The 25,847-nt window shown below is 38.3% G+C and overlaps 1 protein-coding gene across 1 annotated transcript in view; it reads right to left on the bottom strand.

Moving 5' to 3' along the window:
- Nucleotides 1-25,847, bottom strand: part of ccdc146 (coiled-coil domain containing 146) — a 145,680-nt gene that overhangs the window by 9,669 nt on the left and 110,164 nt on the right. Inside the window, exons 13-16 of the mRNA XM_060842552.1 lie at nt 25,317-25,541; nt 19,250-19,478; nt 9,111-9,239; nt 3,261-3,398 (exon numbers count right to left, since the gene is read on the bottom strand). Of these exons, the coding sequence (XP_060698535.1) occupies nt 3,261-3,398; nt 9,111-9,239; nt 19,250-19,478; nt 25,317-25,541 (721 nt within the window). The remainder of the gene's footprint in view (nt 1-3,260; nt 3,399-9,110; nt 9,240-19,249; nt 19,479-25,316; nt 25,542-25,847) is intronic.

Genomic DNA, 25,847 nt, shown 5'->3' with positions numbered 1-25,847 from the left:
CTGGTAACATCCTTGGATATTTTCTTAATTGTTTCAATGTATTTCATATAGAATGGAGACCTGAACAGCACTCTGCCCTCCCAAGTGTGGTTCAGTCAAGATTTGAGACAAATAACAACTCTCAGCTAAATGAAAGAGAGCATGCATGAATACAACAAGATCAGGACAACATACAAACTTAGACTGGCAAGTGCTCGGCGATGAAAGTTTCAACAAGACAGTAATCACCTGCCATGCAATAGTAGTAGCGTAGTGAAGTCCGCCCTCAACAACATTGAATTCACTAGTGACTTGGGTTCAATTTTATCCTCCTGCTCTACTTATCCATAGCATCTCATTTTTGGCCAATCTCTTCTTGCGTTATTATGCAATATATTTCCCTTTAATTTCTATAGGTGTTTTTTACATGTAAGTATTGCCTGTTTTATAATTCATTGTCATTCATCATCATTAGCATGCCTTCTTTAGCTCAACTTTCATTCCTTCAGTTGTTTATCCCATATCAATTTATTTACTTCAGTCTTGCACAATCTGTATATCTCTCAAACTGTTATTGAGTTGTCTTCATAAAGCACAGAAACAGATCCTTCAGTCCAACCCCTCCATGCTAACCACGCATCCCAATCTGACCTAGTCCCATTTGCCACCATGTCCCTCTAAATTCTTCCTGTTTGTCTAGGTGCCTTTTTGAAATGTTGTAAATCCAGCCACCCTCAACACTTCCACTGGCAGCTTTTTCTGTACAACCATCAACTTTTGCATGGTAAAAGTTACCCCCAGATCCTTTTTAAATCTTTCCCCTCTCACCTTATGTCCTCTAGTTTTAGTCTTCCCCATCCTAGGATAAGAAGACCTCATATATTTATTCTATCCATGCCCCTCACTATTAAAAGTGTAGTTTTAATAATTCTTCCATGGCATGTGGACATCGCTGGTAATATCTGTAATTATTGCCCATCTCTAATTGCTCTTGACCAGATGGACAGGTTCAGCCATTTTTGGGCACATTTGAGTCAATCACATTACTATTATATTGTGATCACTATTCCTTAGATATTCTTCCACAATTACTTTTGTATTTGTTCCAGATTATTTCTCAATATTAGGTTTAGCAATTTGGTCTCCCCTTTTTGGGTTTACATCGTGGATCAGAGAGGCAACACCAGCTTTCCCTTAATGTTGCTGTTGGCTTAGTTAGAGGTATTTAGAAATTCTCTCTGCTTAGAATTTTGTATTCTTTAATCATTTCATAATATATATTTCTATATATTTCATTCACCAGTTCATTTGCATTATTTGTTAACCTGTACTGCACTGTACCTCTAATGTGATCAGTCCCTTTCTATATCAATTCATATGGGCTGTGTTTTTAATCTGTTAAAAATAACTTTCTTTGTACTACCATTACCATATATTTCATTAACACATCAACCCACTTCCTTCCCTATCATTTCTAAACAAATTATAGCTTGAAATAGTTATGCCCTCTCTATATCCATGTTTTTGACTTGCATATTGTATTTATATCCTGCTTCTAATTATTGCCTTCAAGTCCCCATTTATTTGCGGATGCTCTGCATTTTTATTTTTTATTCTGGCTATCTCTCCACTGAGCATCCTCACATGAACAAGGGTTGCTAATCATGACTTCCCACATCTCTCTGCTATGATATCACAAGGAGAAGAAGCAGTCCCAAGAACTACCTTAGTTGGTTTTGGGATTGAATACACACAATGGTATTTTTAAGTACTCTTAGCCAACTAAGCTAACTAAGCCCTTATTATTAATGTATCCATCCCCCTCAACTAGTGAAGCCCTTTCCACAGTCTTACTCTATGAAGTCCTGGGTCCATGTAAAGCTCCATTGTTTCCCATTACTAGCGTCAGTATTCCATTAATTAATTTGTTTGGCCCAAAACCCAACTTTAGCCAGACATTTGCTTTCCATATGTTTTCCTGTAAGTTATTTTAAATGGTTTGGGTAATAATTCGAAGATCTGTTACCACCCTGTATGTCCTGCCTTTTTTTAATGTTGTGCCCATTCTTGGCAAGAATGGTAGGTTTTAAAATTTGTTATTTTTTAATTTGAAAGCAACTGTGATGAATCATGAATAACAACTACCAAGCACTACACCGTTGCTATTGTTTTGTTCATTTACCTTTTTTCCTTTTTAAAACAAAAACTCCTGTGCAAATTTGGTGCCCACCAGTGGGGCATTAAGTAGTAGAACAATTTCTATTTCAAACATTCAGTGTTGGTGATAAATATTCTTTGTGAGTTGTAGCATGTCTAGATGCAGAACATTGTAGTACAATAACATCTTTTATATTTTTCACACTGGACCTTGATGTCTGAATGCCAATTATTTCAAACTTAAGTGATTAAGAGCTGAATTGAGATGAGTTAGTTAATTTCTTTTCACTCTATACATTTAGAGTACAATGTCAGAAGTGAGACATCCTGCAGATTCAGCTACATATGAATTCTGGTTCTATAGATATAAAACCATGTTGCAACTGTATAAGACTCTGGTGCGGCCTCATCTGGAGTATTGTGTGCAGTTTTGGTCGCCATACTATAGGAAGGATGTAGAGGCATTGGAACGAGTGCAGAGGAGGTTTACCAGGATGTTGCCTGGAATGGTAGGAAAATCTTATGAGGAAAGGCTGAGGCACTTGGGGCTGTTCTCATTGGAGAAGAGAAGGTTTAGGGGAGATTTGATAGAGGTGTATAAGATGATTAGGGGTTTAGATAGGGTCGACACTGAGAACCTTTTACCGCTAATGGAGTCAGGTGTTACTAGGGGACACAGCTTTAAATTAAGGGGTGGTAGGTATAGGACAGATGTTAGGGGTAGATTCTTTACACAGCGGGTTGTGAGTTCATGGAATGCCCTGCCAGTAGCAGTGGTGAACTCTCCTTCTTTATGGTCATTTAAGCGGGCATTGGATAGGCATTTGGAAGTTATTGGGCTAGTGTAGGTTAGGTAGGATTCGGTCGGCGCAACATCGAGGGCCGAAGAGCCTGTACTGCGCTGTATCTTTCTATGTTCTATGTTCTAAAGGCAATAATTAATTCAAGTTCCAATTGCTGTTTTCTTCATTTTTAATAAGTCCATTTATAAGATTAATATTTACATTTTCTTGTAAAATTTTTAATGTAAGCAATGATAAGTGGCAAAAATGTGATCATTGACATTTGCAAATAACTAAACTGAGTAACATTTTAGCAGTGTACTATTTAACATTTCAACATACCTTTTTGGCTAAGGTCAGTGTGTCTTGTTTACCATTTATTGCTTTAGCATTAATTCGTTCAGAAAGGCGTGTCACCTGATCAGTGATAAGATCCTTTTCCAATAATTGTTCCTCTTTTCTCACTAGTTTTAAGTCCATCTGCAATGATGGAGATGAGAGTTAAATCAACAGAATATCTATGCACAGCAATTTGAGATGATGGGCTGAATTTTGTTTTTTGTCTGTGTGAGTTGTTTTGAATTTCTTAGAAGCTACATCACCCCAAGGCCTAGTAAATTTTCTCACTGTGTAACTTACCAAATGTACCTCAATAGCTATCAACCTCACCCCGATGGTGATACTCATGACCAATTCTAGCCCCATCTTACCACGTGTCATTCCTGGAAAACTGTTGGGATATCTTGGAATTAATAGATATTCCTGGCACCGTGCCATCTTTGAAAACCCTTTGTGCACCTGTACAAGCACTGCAGTCTGCAGCTGCCCTGCATGGTTCCTGCCATTTGCCCGAGGCAGGGCAGATGGGAGAAACTGGTGCCTTGCTTTGCGGGCAGGGAATGAGCGTCCAGCTGAACATGGTGGTGCCTGGTGTCTGGCTGAGTGGGAAAGGTGCACAAAGGCAAAGCAATGCAAGGCAGGTAGTTTCAGAGAAGACAATGTCATGGTAGTGAGAGAAGAGCCAAATGCAACCTGGTCCAGTCCATGAGCTGGGTGTCTTATCTTGAGAGCACAGTCTCCTTGCTTTCCCAATGTCAAGGTAGGCCTCAATGGATGTCATGTATGATTCTGCTATAAAATTTGCTATTGCTGATGTTGCTCAGATTCCATTAAGATTCCACTCAATGAAAAAGAATAATTTTTGGAGTGTACCTTTAAACCTAAAGGCCAAAAGTTCAAAATACTAGTTTGAGTTGATAATGTTTTTAAAGCTGGTGACTAGCTTTTGTTGGTTTAAAAGAAGGTTAAAAAAATGGGAGTGCATAAGATGTTTACAAGAATAACTGAGCAGGTACAACATCCACAAAAAACAAAATAAGCAGCGATTCTAAATGGTAAGATCTCTAAAATTATCAAGTGGTTAAACTGGATAAGTGGAATAAAGACATGGCCACAAGATAGTCAGTAGTAATTCAGGAATTCAGAAGAAATTTATTTTTTCAGTGAGTGATGTGAATATGGAACCTGCAACAATGTGGAATGGTTGGGGCAAGTCATATAGATGCATTTAAGGAAAAGTTAGAAATGTGTATGAGGGAGAAAGGAATGGAATATCATATTTTGACCAGATAAGATAGATAAAGGTGGGATGAGACTCATGAAGAACAGTACTAGCTGAACGGTTTGTTCCAGATTGTAAATTCAATACAATTTTGTAGGTCGGTGTGGTGTTAATGTATTCTTCTTTGTTTGTATTTTACTGGTTTGTTTTGCCAGAAGGAAATTGAGAAAGTTGGTTAGTAATTTCCTGATTTGGGGAAATTGTGTCTTAGCAGCATGGTGTGGTAAACTGGATCCTCTTTTTTTGTGATTAGTACCATGCTGAGACTTTTCCCTAAATAGTAATGCCATATCATTAGCTGAACATATGCCATTGTAGTCTACATTCATAAAACAGTACTGGAAAATATTTTAAAAACCATCTAAAAATAATGGCATTATTTTCAATTCAAGGAAATGTATAATTTGTATTTGTAGCTCAACTGGCTTGACAGCTTTTTGATTTGATTTATTATTGTCATATATATCTAGGGACAGTGAAATGTTTTATTTTGTGTGCAGTCCAGGCAAATCATACCAAACAAAATGCATTAGTGAGGAATACAATGTTATGGCTGCAGAGAAGGTGCATAAATAGTGAGATCAACATTAAATGTAAAATTTGAGCAGTCCATTCAGAAGTCTAATAACAGCAGGGAAGAAGCTGTTCATATGTGTGTTAAAACTTTTGTATCTTCTACCTGACAGAGATTGAAAGGGTTTATGACCAGGGTGGGAGAGATCTTTGGCAGCCTCCTTGAGGCAGTGAAAAGTATAGACGGAATCAGTGGATGGAAGGTTGACTTGCGTGATGGGTTTGCAATGCAGAGTAACACCAAAAGTATGAGTTCAGTTGCTGCACTGGCTGAGGTTACCATGAAGATCCCACCTTCTCCATCTGTTCCCTTCCCTGAAGTATGGGGCACCTCCGGTTAAACCATCACCAGCTGCCTTTATCTGTCTCTCTGAGAAAGCAGCTCTATGGTCTGGTTGCGGTATGATTACCTTACCTCTTAATAATTTACGACTAATCTTCAATTTACTGGAATATATTTTTGTGTATTCTTACACTTTTTAGCCAGCAGCTGGACTCTTTATTTTAACAACAAATGTAGGCATAAGGCTCTCAGTTCTTTGAATGAAGGGAAAGACTCATAGCTGCTATTGCTACAGCACTGATCATAACATTAGTACTGGAAGGATGCATTTTATGGACAGAACTTGGGAAATAAGAAAAGCAGTTCCCATTGGATTGAAAGGTAAGGCTCATAGCAAGCAACAGATGAATAAAGATACTGAGGTTCTAATTGAGAATAAAAAAGACTCTCATTCAGTTAACTAGATAGACAACTGAGTTCAAGTGAATGTGTTGAACAGTATAAAGAGTGCGGGGGAATTCTTAAGAAGGAGGTCAGGAAGGAAAAGACAGGATATGAAACAGCCTTGATAATTAAGATTAAGGATAGTCTAAAGAGATTCTACGAGTGTATTAAGAGGAAGATAGCAACTGGAGAGAGAGTAGGGGCTCTTTTAAAAATAAAATCAAAGGTCATCTTTATGTTGAACCTCAAGAGATGGTAGATATTAAATGAATTTTTTGAGTCAGTTTTTACTGTGGAGAAAGAAATATTGCTGTTTTGAAAACAGTTCACATTACAGAAGAGGATGTGTTGGAGCCTTAGGAAAAAACAAAGGTAGATAAACCTCTGGGACCTGATCTACTGTATTCCAGGACTTTGTGAGAAATTAGGGAGGAAATTGCAGGGCCCCTTGCATAAATATTTGTATCATCTATAACTAAGGGTGAAGTGCTGGATAACTAGAGAGTGGCTAGTGTTGCGCCTTGACTTGTAAGGAGAAGCCTGGGAACAACAAACCTGATAGTCTGACTTTGGTGGTGGGTAAATTGTTGGAAGCAACTGAGAGATGGGATTTATATGCATTTGGAGAGACATGGAATAACTCAGAATAGCCAAGATGGGGTTTGTGTGAAGGAAATTGTGTCTCTCAAACTTGATGGAGTTTTTTTGAGTAAGTTATCAAAAAATTGAGGGTAGAGCGGTAGATATTCACTTGGACTTTAGTATACCTTCAAGGTTCTGCATGGTAGAATAGTTAGTATAAGTTAGATCATGCGGGAATCAGGGCGAGCTTTCCAATTGGATACAAAATCGGCTTAACAGTAGGAGCCAGTGTGGTGGTGGGTGGGTTATTTTTCTGACTGGTGACCTGTGGCCAGCAATGTTCCACTGGGTCTACTGTTGTTCGTCATCTTACATAAATGACTTAGATAAGAATATAGAAGGCTTCCTGATGACACCAAGACTGGTGGTACAGTGGACAGTGAAGAAAGTCATCTTAAAGTTAAAGGTCTTGATCAATTGGGTCAATGGGCTGAAGTGTGGCAGATAGAGTTTAATTTGGATACATGTGAGATATTGTATTTTGGTAAAACAAAGGCAAAGCTTCTACAATTAAAAGTAGTGTGTTGGGTAGTTTTGCCAAACAAAGAAGCCTAGGGGTTCAGGTACATAATTCTTTGAAATTTGCATCACATGTAGACAGGTGTTTAATCAGGCATTTAACACACTCATCTTCATTGCTCAGTCCTTTGAGTATAGGAGTTGGGAAGTCATGTTAATATTGTACACAACATTGGTGAGCCCTCTTCTGGAGTACTTTATCCAGTTCTGGTTGCCCTATTATAGGAGGAATATTGTTAAGCTGGAGAAGGTTCAGAAGAGATTTACCAGAATGCTGCTGAGAATGGAGGGTTTGAGTTATGGGGAGAGGCTGGATAGACTGGGACTTTTTTTCACTGGAGTGTTGGAAATTGAGGGGTGACCTTTTATAGATGCTTGTAAAGTCATGAATGGTATGAATAAGTGAACGGCAAGTGTCTTTTATTGAGGACTGGGGTTTCAAGATTAGGGGGTATATTTTTAAGGTGAGAGGAAAAATATTTCAAGACGTGAGGGGCAATTCATTTACATAGAATAGAATGAACCTCCAGAGTAAGTGGTGAATGTGGTACAGTTACGACAGTTAAAAGACATTTGGATAAGTACATGAATAAGAAATGTTTGGAGGGATATGGGCCAAGCGCAGGAAGGTGGGACGAGTCTGGGATTATGGTCGGCATGGACTAGTTGTACTAAAAGGTCTGTTTCTGTGTTTTTTGCCTGTATGATTCTATGACTGAGGTACAAGAAGACAAATAACTCTAGTTGCTCCATAGTATAGTTATGGATGCAAGTGGAGAAATTGAAAAGCTTTTTTAACACTGTATTTTCTAGCTAAGTAACTAACCAAAAAGACTTGCAAGATTTTCTGAATGTATTTTCTGGATGTGTTAATTTTTAAATAAGTTAATAACTTGAATGGCATTTTAAAACTATTTAAGGTAAGCCACCTTAAAAAAAGATCATAGCAATGCATAGGATTGAAAAGACTTACAGTATGAATTCCAAAGTTCAATATGTTACTATTTCATGCACTATTTGGTTGTGATTTTTGTCTAAAATAAGCTTTTGAGAATTAATGATGCTACAAAATGTAAGTATACACTGTAAACTCCAGGGTCTTCATGTTTGTAACTGCAGTTACAATCTGAATTTTTAATCTGGATAAGTGTGACATGATGTTCTAAGATAGGACAAACAGGTGCAAGGGAACAGCTGATGAACAGTAGGATCCTGGGAAGCAGCAAGAATCAGAGGGACCTTGGTGTGTGGACCAAATTGTTCTTTAAGGTAGTGGGACAGTTAGATAAAGTTATTAAAGGCAAGTACAATACATGCCTTCTTATTAGTCAGGGCCTAGAGTATAAGAGGAGGGAGGTTATAATGGAACTGTATACAACATTGGTTATAGCTAAAATATTGTGCGCAATTCAGGAATCCACATCATACAATGGATGTGATTGCATTGGAGAGAGTATGGAGCAGATTTGTGAGGATTTTGCCTGAAGAGTTTTAGTTATGAATAGAGTTTGGATAAACTGGGGTTGTTTTCCTTGGAGTAGAGGAGACTGAGAGGGGAATGTGTTTGAGATGCAGAAAATTGAGGGGTGTAGATAAGATAGCTGGAAGGAAACTTTCCCCTTCAAGGTGAATTCAATGACTAGGTAGCATGGTTTTAAGAGGCAGGAGGTTTAAAGGGGATGTGAGAAAATATTTTTCCCTCAGAGACTGGTGGGATTCTGGAAGTCACTGTTTCTGTAAGAGTGGTAAAAGCAGAAATCCTCATAACATTTTTAAGTGTTTAGCTGTATACTTGCAATGCCAAGGCATACAAGGCTACAGGTGAATGCTGGAAAAAAACGATTGGGATATTTTGTTTGTTGTTTTTCACCAATGCAAACTTGATGGGCCAAAGGGTCTTTTTCTGTGCTGTAGACCACTATGACCGATAACTTTAGTTGAACTTTTTATTGTATTGAAGAAACTAAGTCCTGTTCCCCACATTAATAATGTATGTTTTGAATTACTCCTATTTGCACGGTTTTTCCAAATTTAAGAGGTGATGATTAAGCTTTGTGCATCATAACCTAGGTGATACAAGCATATAAATCATTAAAGACTTGTTTGTTACCTCTTCTATTCTTTTACTCAGTTCTTCAAATGATGGATCATCTCCTCCCAGTAATCGTGATCTGTTCTCACATGAGGGGTCCACTAAGGTCTTCTCAAGACTTTGGACCTTGTCCTGATATTGTGCAAGCTAGAAACCAAGAAAAGGTGGTTATAAAATAATTTAAAACCAACAGAAGGTCAAAATATGTAGAGCATGTCCTCTTGTACAAGGGTCAAAAAGTCCAGCCTATTTTCTAAACTGGTACCAACCATACTAAGTTATAAAAATACACAAAAACCATTAACTATAACACTAGAAAGTGTCTTTGTAGATGGAAGTCCATCAAGTTGATTTCAGACAATTAATCATTCTTCAAAATTGCCTTTGTGATTTCTTAACTTTTCTTATATTCAAGAGTATTCTTACACACAACAGAACTTTTCCATCATCAAATCATCTACTCTTCTTTCATCATCTATTAAATATCACTCGTGCTTTCTGCTCAATTTGTTTACATGGAAAACCCATTAAGGGCAATGCAGGCCACCAAAGTTGAGGGAAAAGTAGGGAGAAAGGGAAGGGCTAAATCAAAATTATTTCCAACGCCTTACTTTCATGATTCATAGGCATGTTCATTAAAGTCAAGTAATTATCTAATCTAATACATTGAATTTAGCAAACCATTTATATTCATTTTGTGTGGTTCATTACCTAATTAGTATCTCAACATGAATGTGCAAATTGAGCATAGGAACATGTAAGTGAAGATTTTGCTACAGCACTTTTGTTTTGTCATGAGACAGTAAAAGCTTCTCTCCTAACCATGAACTAACAGATGAAAAAACATCACAGGATTGCACAATTTTGTAGTCGTGCAAACCACCCCTTCCTATTCCAGGTGGGGTGCAGTGGAAGATAGGGTTAGGATTAAAGAGTATTAAAAGAACTGCCCTCCATTTCTCCAAATAGTTCCACAGAGCCCCAAGAGAGTCTGGTTCTATATCTTGCTGCCAATATGACCAGGCATCTGAAGGGTTTTCCTGGGAAAGTATCATAAACTGTCAGTAGGAGAGAGGTTGGTATCCGTAGATGGACTTATGATATGTGTGATATGACTAATCTTGGATTAAATGCCCACTGATCAGTAGAAGATTCAATAGTAATAAAAACCTTCAAATTGTGAATCTTTCAGAAGATAGCAATCATTGTTCTTTTGAAGCAACCTCTTAACACAAAGGCTAATGCCACAAGTATCAGACTCCGATGTACTGTTTGGTCTCGAGGCTTCTCTGTCAGGTAGACAAATGCAGACATTCTTGGTGGCACTTGGTCCATTTTAGAATAAAGAACAAAGAAAATATGCATTCCAGGAACAGGCCATTTGGCCTTCCAAGCCTGTTCCGATCCAAATCCACTGTCTAAACCTATCGTCCAACTCCTACGGATCTGCATCCATCTGCTCCCCACCTACTCGTGCATTTGTCCAGATACACCTTCAATGAATCTACCATGCCTGCCTCTGCTGGCAAAATGTTCCAGGTGCCTACCACCCTCTGTGTAAAGTACTTTCCCTATGTAACCCCTTAAATGTTTCTCTCCTCACCTTGAACACGTGACCTCTTGTTATTAAGCTTTTTCCCAGGGTGAGGAATTTATCTCTAATCACCCTGTCTATACCCTTCATTATTTTGTAGACCTCAATCAGATCCTCATTCAACTCCTTTTTTTCTAATGAAAACAATCCAATCCAATTTTAGCTCGACATAGTGTCATATACATTTGGATATTTGTCTGAAGTCTTCTGTTACAATGAAGCTCATTCAGGAACTAATTTGAACATGAATGCAGAGTTCTGAATTTTCAAACTCTGGAATTCAGAGACTGACTGGCTGGTACAGATCCCTATTTCTTCAATGTCAAATCCCTCTTTCACCTTTGGCACTATCATGTGTTGTGTTTCATCCAGTGAAAAGCTATCCATGGATGAGTGATAAAGAGTGAATGGGTGGACAATATAGTTGATTAGTAAGAGATAGAAGACCACTACTCTCCATTCCAACTCCACCTTACCTCAACCATTTTCTGGCTGAGACCCATTTCCATTATCTTTTACAATTGTGTCAGGTATCTGGAGGTGTGGCCGGTAGAAGTTATATGATTTGTACACATCTCCACATTTGAATTACTTGAGCATGATTTCAGATAGTTTAAAATGGTGGCATCATGAAGATCCCTTTAATTCCAATGGCACTACTGTTTTGTCAGATTTTCAGTGCCAATATGCTTTTTTTTAAAGGAACACAAAGGAAAAACAAATGGGACGTGAAACCATTGACCATACTGTAGGAAAAGCTGGTTCTCTCATTTCAAGAAACGGCCTCAGATATACCTGCATTTTTAAGAGACTTTCAAGTACATCAATTGACATGCATGCCATCAAACATGAAATCATTAGCATTAGGATTTTTAAAAAAATTGCTATGGAACAAAAGAGGATTGTTCTGTTTAAAACTCCATGTAAACTTTGCCAGAGCTGTGCACTAAATTTGGAAGGAGTTCATCCTTTGATTTATTGCTGTTTCCAAAAGTCATGAGTGCAGATGAGGAATCTGTATAAATAGCCTGGAAAAACTTGCCAAGATAAGATTAATTATCTTAATCCTAGACAGAGCAAAGTATGTGTACCAAGTGACACCATGACAAGGGTGCATACTTTCAGAACTCTTTAAGACAAACTCTTCAGAGTTTTAATATGCATTGCCCTCTCAGCAGCATGGCATAGTTTATTATTGTAGTTTTAATTTTTTTTGTATTTGCATGTAGCAATATAACCAAATGGGTGCATTTTAATTTCATTTCATACAAGTATCAAGGTGGTGTTTGATCACAACTATTGGATTAGATTGTGTGGTATGAACAAGTCATGACATACTTAACGTGTGCCAGTGTACCATTCCCCTCAAATCATTGTTGGAAAATCAAGAATATTTCCAGTAGTTGATGCAACTACAAATGCAGCACTTACAATCAAAGCCAGAGAACTAAACGATAATCATTAAACACAACCCTGAGCTGCTCTTGCAGGGCATTCCAATAGTTTGACAAATACTGGGTGGCCCTTACAATATTTCTGCAAACAGGGGTTGACAGTTGAAGTAGTTAGCAGTGTGACCTGCACCGTTCCCTGCATTCCAAATTATATCTGCCTTTCAACAAACTTCTTGAAACCTCTCTTTTATATTTGGTCACATAAATAATAGATGAATCAGACTATATCACTAGGTTTTTTGGTTGATGGGTATGATACTTTACACATAAAAGTATTACTTGAGCATTATTCCTCCGCACTGATTTTACACAGCTGTGTAGAACATATGATGTGTTCCTAATCACTGACTGGAACTTTGGAAGGAGATTGACAATAACACATAAGAAATTCCACATCAGTTCTATTTTATTATAAGTAATTACAATTATCTTTGCAAAGGAATAACCTGCTTACTGATGTTCAGTACTATTTCCACCAAGGCCTTTCAGCTCTTGACATCATTAAAGCCTTGGTCCAAGCATGACAAAGAAAGCCGAACTCAAGCAGTGAAGTGAGATTGGCCTTTACAACAAAGCAGCATTTGACTGAGTGTGGCATCAAGGAGCCTTGAGCAAAACTAGAGTCATTGGAAATCAATGGAAAATACTTTACTGATTGGAGTCATATATGGCACAAAGGAAAACGGTTGTGGTTGGAGGTCAATCATTTTAGCCACAGAACATCACAGCATGAGATCCTCAGGATAGTATTCTAGGCCCAAATTAGACATTGCTTCATCCATTACCATCTTAAGATCAGAAATGGAATGTTCAGTAATGACTGCAAAGTATTTAGCAACATTTGCAACACTCCAACATTGAAGCAGTCCTTGTTCATATGCAGAATGGCCTGGATGATCTCCGGGCTTGGGTTTATAAGTGACAAGTTTTTCTGATGCTGCACAAATGCCTGGAAATGACTCATCTTCAATAAGAGAGAGAGAGAATCCAACCATCTCCCCTTGAACCTCAATGTTACCACCATAACAAATCCCCCACTACGAATCTCCATTGACCAAAAACTGAACTAGAGCAGTCATATACAAACTATGGCTATAGGTGCAGGTCAGAAGCTAGGAATTTTGTGGCAAGTAACTCACCACACATCTCCCCAGTGTCTGTCTACTATCTACAAGACACAAATCAGGAGAGAGATGTACCTGGATGATTGCAGTTCCAACAAAATCCAGGATGTTACAAGAGAAAGTAGCCTGTTTGAATGTGCTGGATAGGGAGCCACTCAACATTTACTCCCTTCATCATCGATGGATGGTGTATACCATATGAAAGATGCTTTGTGGGAACTCACAAAGTCCTCTGACAAAACCTGCAACCTCTTCCATCTAGAACGACAAAGACAGCAAATGCATGAAAACACCACCACTTGCAAGTAACTCTCTAAGATGCACACCAGCCTGTCACTGTGACTAGAAGTATATTACTGTTTCTTCATTTATGCTTGGCCAATATCCTGGAATTCCCCAACCATTATATCGGTGTCTCTTTACTGCATGATTTACAGCAGTTTAAGTAGGTATCTTCAGGAAAATTAGGGTTGGGCAATGAATACCGATCCGAGTGAATTCCTGATGAAGGGCTCAGGCCTGAAACGTCGACTTTTCTGCTCCATGGACGCTGCCTGGCCTGCTGTGCTTTTCCAGCAATGCGCTCTCAACTCTGATCCCCAGCATCTGCAGACTTCACTGCGTCCTAATAAATTCTGACCCCTGAGCAACACCCAAATCTTACGAGTGAATAAACAGAAACAATTCCAATTCAAACTAATGTGAACATTTTGCAATTTGTTCAACTATTCTACTTCAAGAAAAATAAAGTAACGTAGATCTCATCATGACAACAATTTTGTGCTCAGAAGTTATGCCCAAATATTTTAACTTCTAGATAATATTTGGCGAAATAAAATCTATTTTTTGCTATGCTAAACTTTATCACTAAAACAATGATGACTCACACGGAGAAATTGTAGTTCTGATATAAGGTCTAAAAAACAGAATCACATTGTGACAGAAAGGTCAAAACAAAATGTCAAATATAATTATAGAGGCAGTTCAAAGTGCCACTGAGATCCAGGGTACTGTATCTGAATGCTGCACTGAGTGGTAACTTTGATTTGTAGCAAAGTGGTCAAGTGTCACAAACAGTTCAGAAATTTGAGTGGTATAGGTCAGGTTATACACTAGGCTGTCTTCCTACAAATCTTTGAGCACCCCACTTTGCTAACTTTTCATCCTCATGTTATGAACTATATAAAAAAGAAATTAAAAAAACATTGAATTGCTTTCGTGACAACACAAAGCATTTCACAACCAAGTAATACTTTTAAATTGTAGTCACACATACAATGCAGAACAAGTCTTTCCCCTTTACCTTCTAATTACCACACTAATTTGTGCACTGAGAACCCTAAAACTCTTGATGTTAATTTAACTAGATTTCTTGCAGCAGTTGTTAGATGCCATTTGGAAGACTGCCAATTGATAGTTAGAGTCAACCACAAGTTTATTTGATTCTGCAAGTACTTTAGGATATTCTGAGGATATGATGAGTGCTATTTGATGTATATTCTTCCTATCATGGCTAGAACCATTGTTGGAGCAATCTCTATCAACTGCATCTGTTCTGAGTTTCCACATGTTCCCACTCAACATTTTAAGGCTTCATCTTCTAAAATTTTACACTGAACCTGTAGCTTAGCCATGCCAACATTGTGATGCATTGTTCCCCCCGCCCCAACTTCAAGCACTGATGGGATTCCACCTGTAGTAACCCAGGTCCTCCAATGCACTTCATCTCCTACCATTATATATTGATTTCTTCCCATCTGCTCGCTTCGTACAATTCTCACAAATGATTTCCCCAGATGGGTCTGGATAATCTGCCTTCACCTTCAGTGAATTGACCCCCATAATTGACTGTGCCCCACACCCCTGACCGACTTAGAAAAAAACGTCCTGATCTCTTCAGCTCCCTAACTAACTTACTACTAATCCTCTGACTTTTTTTCAGTGGACCTGCAGGACTGACTATGGCAAGCACCCTAAAAGGTGATGATTCTGTCACAATTCACTGGAAACAGTACACTGTAAAACAAACCCCACTATTCCCAAAATCACAAAAAATGTGTAAACGTAACGTAATTATCAAAAATCCTATTTTCCCTGAATGACTTCTACGCAATACAGAAGCAAATCATATTAGGTTGCTTCTGTAACAGTAACTAGAATAATTATAACAAGAACAGTAAAAGAAAATGATTTCTAATTTATGTATCTTACCCATTTACCCCTTTTAAAATTCTCGCTCATATAAGCCAACACAAAATGAAACAGACAAAACATAAATACTATATAAGTGGAGGGAAAAAAAACGTCCAGGAAAATAGTTCTGTTTAGCCAATCTAAATAACAAAACTGGCTAGGTTAATCTTACAATCTTTTGACTCTTCAATGATTCAGTAATGTTAATTGTACAGTGATGATCAATCTTTAGTTTATTCATTGGCTAGTTGGACCTGAGGTCTTCCTTTTACTTTGAGTTTTAGAATTATTTCTTTCAGCCTTTCTGAATGGAGCTTTTCTGGTCTTTTAGCAGAAAATTAGGGAGAGTAACTTTACAGTGAAAGGAGAAAGACAGAGAGAGGGATTGATGGTACGAACTCCTGGATACTTCCTTGCTTGATTTAGGCTTTATGTTCAGCTGCAGCTGAACCAATCAGAGGGTTGTTACTATGCTGAGCCAAGAGTGTGGTGCTGAAAAAGCACAGCTGGTCAGGCAGCATCCAGGGAGCAGGAAAATAGACATTTTGGGCAAAATCCCTTTATCAGGAATGAGGCTGAAAGCCTCGGGAGTGGAGAGATAAAAGGGAGGGGGGTGAGGGTGGGGCTGGGAGCAAGGTAGCTGAGAATACAATAGGTGGATGGATGTAGCAGTGAAGGTGATATCTGAGACATACAAGATAATCAGAGGATTAGATAGGGTGGACCGTGAAAGTCTTTTTCTTAGGATGATGATATCAACTTGTACGAAGGGGCATAACTATAAATTGAGGGGTGATAGATTTAAGACGGATGTCAGAGGCAGGTTCTTTACTCAGACAGTGGTAAGGGCATGGAATGCCCTACCTGCTAATGAAGTAAACTCAGCCACTTTAGGGAGATTTAAGTAATCCTTGGATAAGGACATGGATGATGATGGCATAGTGTAGGAGGACGAGCTGAGAATAGTTCACAGGTCAATGCAATTTCGAGGACCGAAGGGCTATTCTGCATTGTATTATTCTATATTCTACGTTCTAAGTTCTTAGTTGTCAAGGGGAATCAATGGTTACAGGGAGAAAGTGAGAAATTCGGGTTGAAAAACCTACTAGCCATGATTAAATGGTGGAGCAGACTTGCTGGGCTGAATGGCCTTATTTCTACTCCTATGTCTTATTGTTTTGTAGTGTGTGCAAATAAGGTCTGAATGAGGCAGAAAAGTACAGCAAGGCAAGGCAAGACAGAGGTGCAGTGAGCATCTAAGCAGGTGTAAAGTGAGTAAATATTAATAGAGTCAACAGCCTAAGATGCATCATGCTCTGATGTTTAAGAACATCACTACGTGCCAAGTGACCTGGCAGCAAACTATATCCTGAGTCAGAGATGTGCCATGATATGATGAGGCTGGTGCATGTTCAAAGCCAACCTCTATCACACTGGGGAGAAGAATGTTGAGATGGTTGCTACTTCTGTCCCCTGAGATGTTAAGGAATTGCTAGCCAAGATGGAGATTTAGAGGAAGTGTCACATATCCCGTCTGACTTTCAGGTTGGGAATTGTCATCATCCAGTTTCTCTCTACCGTGTAGGAAAATAGCAAAGTATATAAGAAGGAAGTAAGAATAAAAATCATGAGAATATGGTTCTGCTTTTGCATTCAAAGCTTGGATGCAAAAGCAGACTTTTTCTCTTGACATCTCATTTTTTTTCATCTTGCCATATTTCCCAATTTCTTGCCGCTGCATATATTGTTTAGCGGCTGGAAGATTTAACTGACTGGTTGTGGTCTAACCTCTCTTGCAGCAAATCTGAAGGAGATCTTCAAAAATAATCCATGTAAAGTTTTCCTCTACTCCTACTTCCAAAGCAAAAATGTTTATACACAAGCTTTTGCATAGTAGATTTGCAGATAAGCACAGCAAAATGCAATTAACTTAGACACATACCTAACATACCTACTGGACTCCCATTGAGGAAGTTAAAATGCCACAGAGGGGTCAGTTCCATGCTTTTCTTCTCTTTCAGGACACATTGAGGACTCGTGGGTTAAACATTCCACTACCAAAGGACCTAATGCAATATCAACTGAAAGCCTGTACTCTTACAATATAGTTAGAACATCGCAGTAGGGGAGAGACTGACTGTATCTCAGAAATGGAGTCTAGTGAAGCCAGACATGTAGATTCCCCTGTAGCCTCAGACAAAGGTAATTGCCCTTCCCAGACAAGACTGATAGCCTTGGCCACAGCCTTGATAAATTGCCTCCTGCTCCCATTGTCTTACCTCCCTCCATATTAGCATATGTATTTGAATTCCGCATTGAGAACAGTTGAAACCCTTCTGTTTTAATCTCTTTCCATCAACACATGTTCATGAAGAATATGATAACTAGTCCCTGTCATCCATTCACAAGTTATCACAGGACATCGGCTTCATCAGGTTTTGTAAATTCATAATTAGCTATCTTAAACTATGTACTGACAATCGACCATGTGATTGATAAACCTTCTATTTAATCCCTATAAAAAGTACTGTCTTTGTGTGAAGGGCAGAGATTCATGGAGAAGTGTCACCACAAATAGACACACGGCTACTTTGGGGACACGGAGAATCTCTCGCCGGTTGTCTGATAATAAAGCATCTACATTGTACAGAAACTTGTGTTGTCTAGATATGTGGAATAAAATATACATCAACACCACGATCAAGGATTGTCCCAGTTCACAGATAAGCAAAGAGGGAAAAGAAAATGACAGAGTTGGAGTTATGGGGAGAGAGATACAAAGGTCAGCAGCAAGTAGTGATTCTCAGTAGGGCCCCTTTCCCAGTGTTCAGTCCCTTGGTCAAATATAAATTGCCTTTGATTGAGGGATCCCTCTCATTTCCCCCAAAGGTGACTTGCTGGCAACATGGTTTAGCCGCCAGGCATGCCTCATGGTGATGGCAGGAATAAGTAATTAACTAGCTGCTTAGGGGTCTCAATTGACTTGAGGGAGAGGAAGATCAATTATGAGGCTTCCTGCTCAGAATATAGTTCTGGCAGAGGTGGAAAAGCAGTTGGGATTAGGCACACTACCATTCCACCTTATCAAATATTCTTACTGTAGCAAGTTTGCCAGTAAAGAGAACAGAAGGCACTGAATATAAGCTACAGGGCAATGCAGAGTTATTCCAGCCAATCAAGATAGCTCAGGGGCTCCTTTAAGATTCCAATATTGGAACTTTCTACTTAACGGGTATAGCGATTTTCTATTAGCAATCTTCTACAGCCCAATTTTCTGTAGCGGTTTTTCATAGTGCGATTTTAAAAATATAGCACAAGGTTGAAGAGGAAAACAACTGTCGCATTCTAGCAGAACAACCTGTAGCTTTTTTGATGGTCATTCTGCGAGACACAGGTTGTTCAATTCTTCTGCTATCATTTAAAAAAATTTTAGTGGGTTGGCTCATGAACGATAGCGGGGTTTGATGTTTTGCCGTGCTTGAGGAGCTCAGTGGAGTTGACTTTGAAATGATGATTACACTCTTACAACTTGCAGTTCAGTCCCAAGAAACATAATTCAACACATCCCAAAATTATTTATCTTCCTCAGCATTATCCTACATACTCTTTTTAAACATACTTTCTAGTTTGAATTCCATTGGCTTTTAAGTAAAGTATTAATATTGAACTTTGTCAAAGGTCTTTCCAAAAATTCAAGTATTTTACTCCCCATGCCGTTTATTTATAATGTTCTCAAATAATTTTGTCTTTTCAGTAACAAAGCACAAACTGCTGTACTTTTTCTTTTCATACCTCTTTCTGTAAAGTGATCAAATTTGACTCCATTTCATGTTTACTTGGCACATCTTTGCGAACTTTTTCAATCTGTCTGTTTTCCTCTTTCAGTAGAATATTCAAGAATCTTATTTCGTCCTCCATACTGTGTAATTCCACATCTCCATTACTAATCAATGAGTCCTGAATGCTTAGTTTCTCATAGAAAATGCAAACTTCCTCTTCTCTTTCAATCAAATGTATTCCCCTGCAAGCAAAAATAAACACTGCATCACAGAGTCATAGAGTTGTACAGCACAGAAACAGACCCTTCAGTCCAACTTGTCCATACCAGATATTCGACATTAATCTAGTCCCACTTTCCCGCATTTAGCCCATATCCCTTAAAACCCTTTCTACTCATGCACCCATCTAGATGCCTTTTAAATGTTGTTATTGTACCAGCATCCACCACTTCCTCTAGCAGCTCATTCCATACATGCACCACTCTCTGTGTGAAAACATTGCCCCTTAGGTCCCTTTTAAATCATTCCCTCTCACCTTAAACCTATGCCCTTTGGATCCCTCCACCCTGGGGAAAAGACCATCCTCCTCATGATTTTAGAAACTTCTATAAAGTCACCCCTTATCCTCTGATGCTCCAGGAAAAATAGCCCCAGCCTATTCAGCCTCTCCCTTTAGCTCAAAAGCTCCAACCCTTGCAACATCTTTGTAAATCTTTTCTGAACTCTTTCAAGTTTCACAACAGATTTCCTACAGAAGGGAGATCAGAACTGAATACAGTATAAGTAGTTCTGCTGTAACATGCATGTCGTTAATGTGAATCCAATATAAAGCGATTGTCATATTGCGGCCACTGATTCTACAGCACGAACATTTAAAATGTATGTTAGCTATAACGCAATTACATCGCCAATACTTTAAGTATTGTTTCTAGAGTGCAATTTTTCTATAACACAAGGATACTCAAGAACACAACCATCATGTTATAGAAGAACTATTTGTGTTCTAAAAGCAGGCTATATCCTGCACAGCTATAACATGACCTCCCATACTCAGTGCACTGACCGAGAAAGGCAAGCACAGCAAATGTCTTTTTCACTACTCTGCCTACCTGCTTCTCCACTGCCAAGGAAGTATGAACCAGCACTTCAAAGTCTGTTTGTTCAGCAACACTCCCCAGGACCTTCCATTAAGGGTATAAGTCCTGCCCTCATTTGCCTTTACAAAATGCAGCACCAGGCATTTATCTAAATTAAACTCCATTTGCCAGTCCTTGGCCTAATTGCCCATCAGATCAAGGTCCAGTTATACTCTTGAGTTAATCTTCTTGGCTATCCACAATACCACCAATTTTGGTGTCATCTGCAAACCTCTTACATTCCAAATTATTTATATAAATGACAAAAAGTATTGGATGCAGCATTGATCCCTGCAGCATACTACTGGTCATGGGACTCCAGTCTGAAAAGCAACCCTCCACCACCATTCTCTGTCTCCTCCTTTTGAGCCAGTTTTGTACCCAAATGGCTAGTTTTCTCTGTATACCATGTGATCTAACCTTGCAAAACAGCCTATCATGTAGAACCTTGCTGAACGCCTTATTGAAGTCCATATATACCACTTCCGCTGCTTTGCTTTCATCAATCTTCTTCGTCACTTCTTCAAAAAAACTCAGTCAAGTTAGTGATACACGATTTCCCATGCACAAAGCTCTGATCAGACCTAGCCTTTCCAAATATATGTAAATCTTCTCCCTCAGAATCCCCTCCAATAATTTATCCACTACTGACGGCAAGCTCACCAGCCTATCATTCTCTGGCTTTTCCCTACCATCTTTCTTAAATAATGGCACCACATTACCTAAGCTCCAGTCTTCTGGCACCTTCCCCGTAACTACTTAAGAAGAGGCCTAGAAATCACTTCTGTAGCTTCCCACAGAGTTCTAGGGTGATCAGATCCCAGACATTTAGAGTCATAGAGATGTACAGCACAGAAAACAGACTCTTCAATCCAAGTCATCCATGCTAACCTAATCTAGTCCCATTTGCCAGCACTTGGCCAATATCCCTCTAAACCCTCCCTATTCATATATCCATTCAAAAACCTTTTAAATGCTGCAATTGTACCAGCCTTCACCACTTCCTCTGGCAGCTTATTACATACAAACACCACTCTCTGTGTGGAACACGTTGCCCTTAGGCCCCTTATATATTTTTCCCCTCTCACCCTAAACCTATGCCCTAGTTCTAGAATACCCCATCCCAGGGAAAAGACTTTGTCTATTTATCCTATCCATGTCCCTCATGATTTTATAAACCTCTTTAACTCACCCCTCAACCTCTGATGCTCCAGGGAAAACAGCTCCAGCCTTTTCAGCCTCTCCCTAAAGCTCAAATACTCCAATCCTGGCAACATCCTTGTACATCTTTCCTGAACCCTTACACGTTTCACAACATCTTTCCAATAGGAAGGAGAACTAAATTGGGCGCAATATTCTAAATGTGGCCTAACCAATGTCCTGTACAGCCACAATATGACCTCCTAAACCCAATACTCAATACTCTGACCAATAAAGGAAAGCATACCAAATGCCTTGTTTATTGATCCTATCTACCTGCAATTCTACTTTCGAGGAACTATGGACCTGCACTCCAAGTTGTCTTTGTACAGCAACATTCCCTAGGACCTTACCATTAAGTGCATAAGTCCTGCTCTGATTTGCTTTTCCAAAATGCTTTTATCCACTTTTACGTGTTTTAAAACATCCAACACCATCTCTTTTGTAAAATGGACACTTTGTAAGATAAATCATTTGTTTCCCCAAACTCTCTAGCTTCCATCGTGCTCCATGTTAAATACTGATGTGAAATAGTCATTTTATACCTCACCCATCGTTTGTTTTCTTCTTTCTTCCTTCGCTTTTGCATAGTCAGTTGTTGTAGTTGTTTTTAGTTAACTAGAAACAACTGAACATCAGCTTGACATATTCTGATGGTGAAACAATTGATTGTCTGTGGCATTGCTCATGGACACCTCTGAAATTATATTTTCTGTAGACCTATTGTTGCACTCCTTGGGGGAGAACATATGGTTTGGCATATGGTTATGTTGTTTGTGTTGAATGTAGTGGCCATGAAACAGGAGTGCTTCTTCCAGGCTCACATTCATCTAACTTCACAAGCTGCTTTAAGATTCAAGAAATCCTGTATCCAAAACAAATTATCACTGGACCCAAAATGTTTACTCTACTTTCTCTCCACAGATGTTGCCAGATCTGCTGAGTTTTCCCAGAGATTTCTGGTTTTGTTTCTGATTTCCAGCATCTGCGTTTTTCTTGACTTTTTTTTTGCTTAACCTTATATTCCAAACCTCTTGTTTTCGGTTAGTAAAGCTACAATGTTTTTCATTGTGCTCAAAATTTAAAATTATCCAATATTCTAAATTTAGTCATGTATATAAAACACACACTAAAAGCATTTAAATTATTTGAATTTTGCCAAGTGTTTTTTTTCCAGATATCTATTTACACAGGTTGCATTGTATTAACAAAATATAAATCATCCTTGGTAGCACAGAAATAAGTCATATTTTGTGTAGCTTTTTATCTTGTGTTTATCAGGACAAGGTATCTCAAAAGCTGGTTTGCAATGTAAAGGGATGACAACAACATGGGTTCAATTCCTACACTGGCTGAGATTAGCATGAAGGATTCTCCTCAATCTCTGCTTTCCTGGGCTGTGTAGACCCTCAGGTTAAACCACCACCAGTTGTCTCTATCTAAAAAGACAGCACATCAAAGGCAACTAGGGATGGGCAGTAAATGCTGGCTAACCAGTGACATCCACATCTCTCAAATAAATAAAATTTTTGTCTGATAAGACTATGGCTATTTTACCTTTACTTCTATCTCAAAAACTTGAGCAACAGGTGAAACTGGGTGTTTCATGCCACTACAATGCAGTAGCAAAGTGAATTGTGTTCACCACAAACAATTCTCTATCAAGTCAAACAGACGTTCATCCTGTCACATGAATAATTTATGTGGTATTTGAATTTCAGTGCCAGATATGAAAGCCAAAGACTGGCAGATCACGTCAAACAGCATTTCCTTCAGGTATTCACAACAAGCAAGGTATTGACTATAGCTGAAAATGTGTTGCTGGACATTTTCCTGAAGAAGGGCTCATGCCCGAAATGTCGATTCTCCTGCTCCTTGGATGCTGCCTGACCTGCTGTGCTTTTCCAGCAACTCATTTTCAGCTCTGATCTCCAGCATCTGCAGTCCTCACTTTCTCCTAGGTAATGACTATACCCAATCAGCCCATGCTTGCAAAACTTGCAACACAGTATCTAACATCAGATGGGACTCCACAATTAGATAGTATTTGCTAATAATATTAAGTGTGCATAAAATTACGCTAATACTAAGGTTGTCAGCTGGGCATGAAGTATGGTAGAAGAGTGTACTGAAAGTTATATGTATTAATACACAGACTCCTGTTCTTTGCAAACAGAAAGAACACACACAGATGCTCTGCCTGTTTCAATTAAACAAAATAGGTGACAGTCATTCTCTAGTTCATTTGCCACAGTAGTGATTTGACTCATAAGAACTGACCTACCTTATTAAATTTAACCACTGCATTCCCCATAGAAAAGTTTTGACTAATCAATTTGCTTGTCAAGCAATCAGCATGTTCCTTTCATATTCCTTGCAAATTGATGACTGCAGATGAAAAGCTTCAACAAAATGTATTTTTTTCAACAATTAAATGCAATACAATTTTTCCAACCAACACTGAAAATGCTGTACATTTATAAGGTGCCAATAGTTATAGGACAGATGTTTGAAAAATATTATATCCATTTTACATGTATGTAGTGACATGAAAAGAATCTCAGGAAAATTGAGTTTGAGTTTGATTATTGTTGTCACATGTATCACGATACAGTGAAAAGTGTTGTTTTGTGCCATATACAAGGCAGATTGTACCATTCAGGGTAGCAGAACAGAGTTCAGAATACAGTGTTACAACTGCAGAGAAGGTCCAGAGAGAGAGAGAGAGAGATCAGAAGAAGCTGCCCCTGAATCTACTTGTATATGTATTTAAACTTTAAAATCTTCTGAGTGATGGAAAAGGGTGGAAGAGAGTATAACTGGAGTGGGAGGGGTCTTTGATTATGTTGGTTGCTTTCCTGAGGAAATTATATAAACTGTTTGATTTTATTACTTGAGTAATAACGCTTGTAACATGACTTCTAAAATGAAGTAAAAATGTTTAAAGTTGAAAGACATTTCTTAATTTAAAACTGTTCTTATGTATGTGGGAAAGAGAAATTTCTCTTATAATAAAAATAGAACACTACATGTCTTGTTTATAATTAATTCCCTACTGACGAAACTGCAGCAAACTACAGATTTGAAATATGTGATTTCTGAGAAATTGATCTTATTCATATATTATTAGTCATTGAGATTGGCAATGCTAGTTTTATATTAATTGAGAAAATATCATTGTGATTGTTAAGATATTCAGACATAACATTCCCAAACCTAAAAGATTTTAAACTGTCATATAATAGAAGTATTAGCTTGTAAGCTTAGGTGTATTTTTTGTTATGTTATTTTAGTAATGTAAGAATAAAACTACTTTATACTCACAGCTAATTTTCTGCTTAGAGTATTAAACAAGAAAATGGATGCTATGATTGTGAGTTGTAGTAAGTGAGAAAGAGGAAGGAAATAAATGGTATGCATACGAAAATAGTACATTTTCTACAGAATTTCCTTTTCAAAACCCCCTTTTCATTGCTTTTGTCTTGTCAACCATTTTTTCCTTTTCTGTCAAGATGCCTCAATTCTAGTTAGAATACACTAAATTTCCAGATCTCCTCACTGACCAATCCTAATGCTAGTCAAATTGCAAAGGTATTGTTTAAACTCTCAGCAGGTGAGGCTCAGAAGCCAGAATTAAGTTTCGCATTACATTATCCAATCAAGTAGGTTTCATCCTTTTTCCAATCAACTTCTGGTTAAACAAATAATTTTAAAAATTATATAACAGCTATTTTGTCAGATTACCTTTCATTGCGAACCTGAACGACATTCTCGTATTTTTTGCGGAGCTGTATCATTTCCTCTTCAGCCTGGTTAATCAGAGAACTAAGTTTAACAATTTTTATCTTTTGGCCTTCTCTCTTTTCTCCCAATTCTCGAAGAACCTGGTCGATTTTGCATATTGCTCTCCGCAGGCTATCTCTGATGACATGGCTGTTAGAATGCTTTAACTTGTATTTTTGAAGCTGGCTGTGGTGGATATGAGATGAAGTCACACAGTGAACATTGTATACATGAATATTAGAGATTACTAGAGATGTCTGCGGTGATTAACTTACTCATTAAAACCCGACCACCATCTACAAGATATACAACAGAATGTGATGGAACATACCTAGATGACTGCAGCTCCAACAACACTTAAGAAACCTGACATTATCCAGGATAAAGCATTGTGCATGATCAGGATCTCAGTCACTACCTTTAACATGCATTCCCTCCACCACCGACGCATAGTGGCAGTGGTGAGTACTATCATAACAAAGGTCCTACAAT

This window comes from Hemiscyllium ocellatum, chromosome 23 (genome assembly GCF_020745735.1).
Source record: "Hemiscyllium ocellatum isolate sHemOce1 chromosome 23, sHemOce1.pat.X.cur, whole genome shotgun sequence".
NCBI lineage: Eukaryota > Metazoa > Chordata > Chondrichthyes > Orectolobiformes > Hemiscylliidae > Hemiscyllium > Hemiscyllium ocellatum.
Note: the sequence above shows the minus strand (reverse complement) of the source record. Positions and strands in the feature narration are given on the sequence as shown.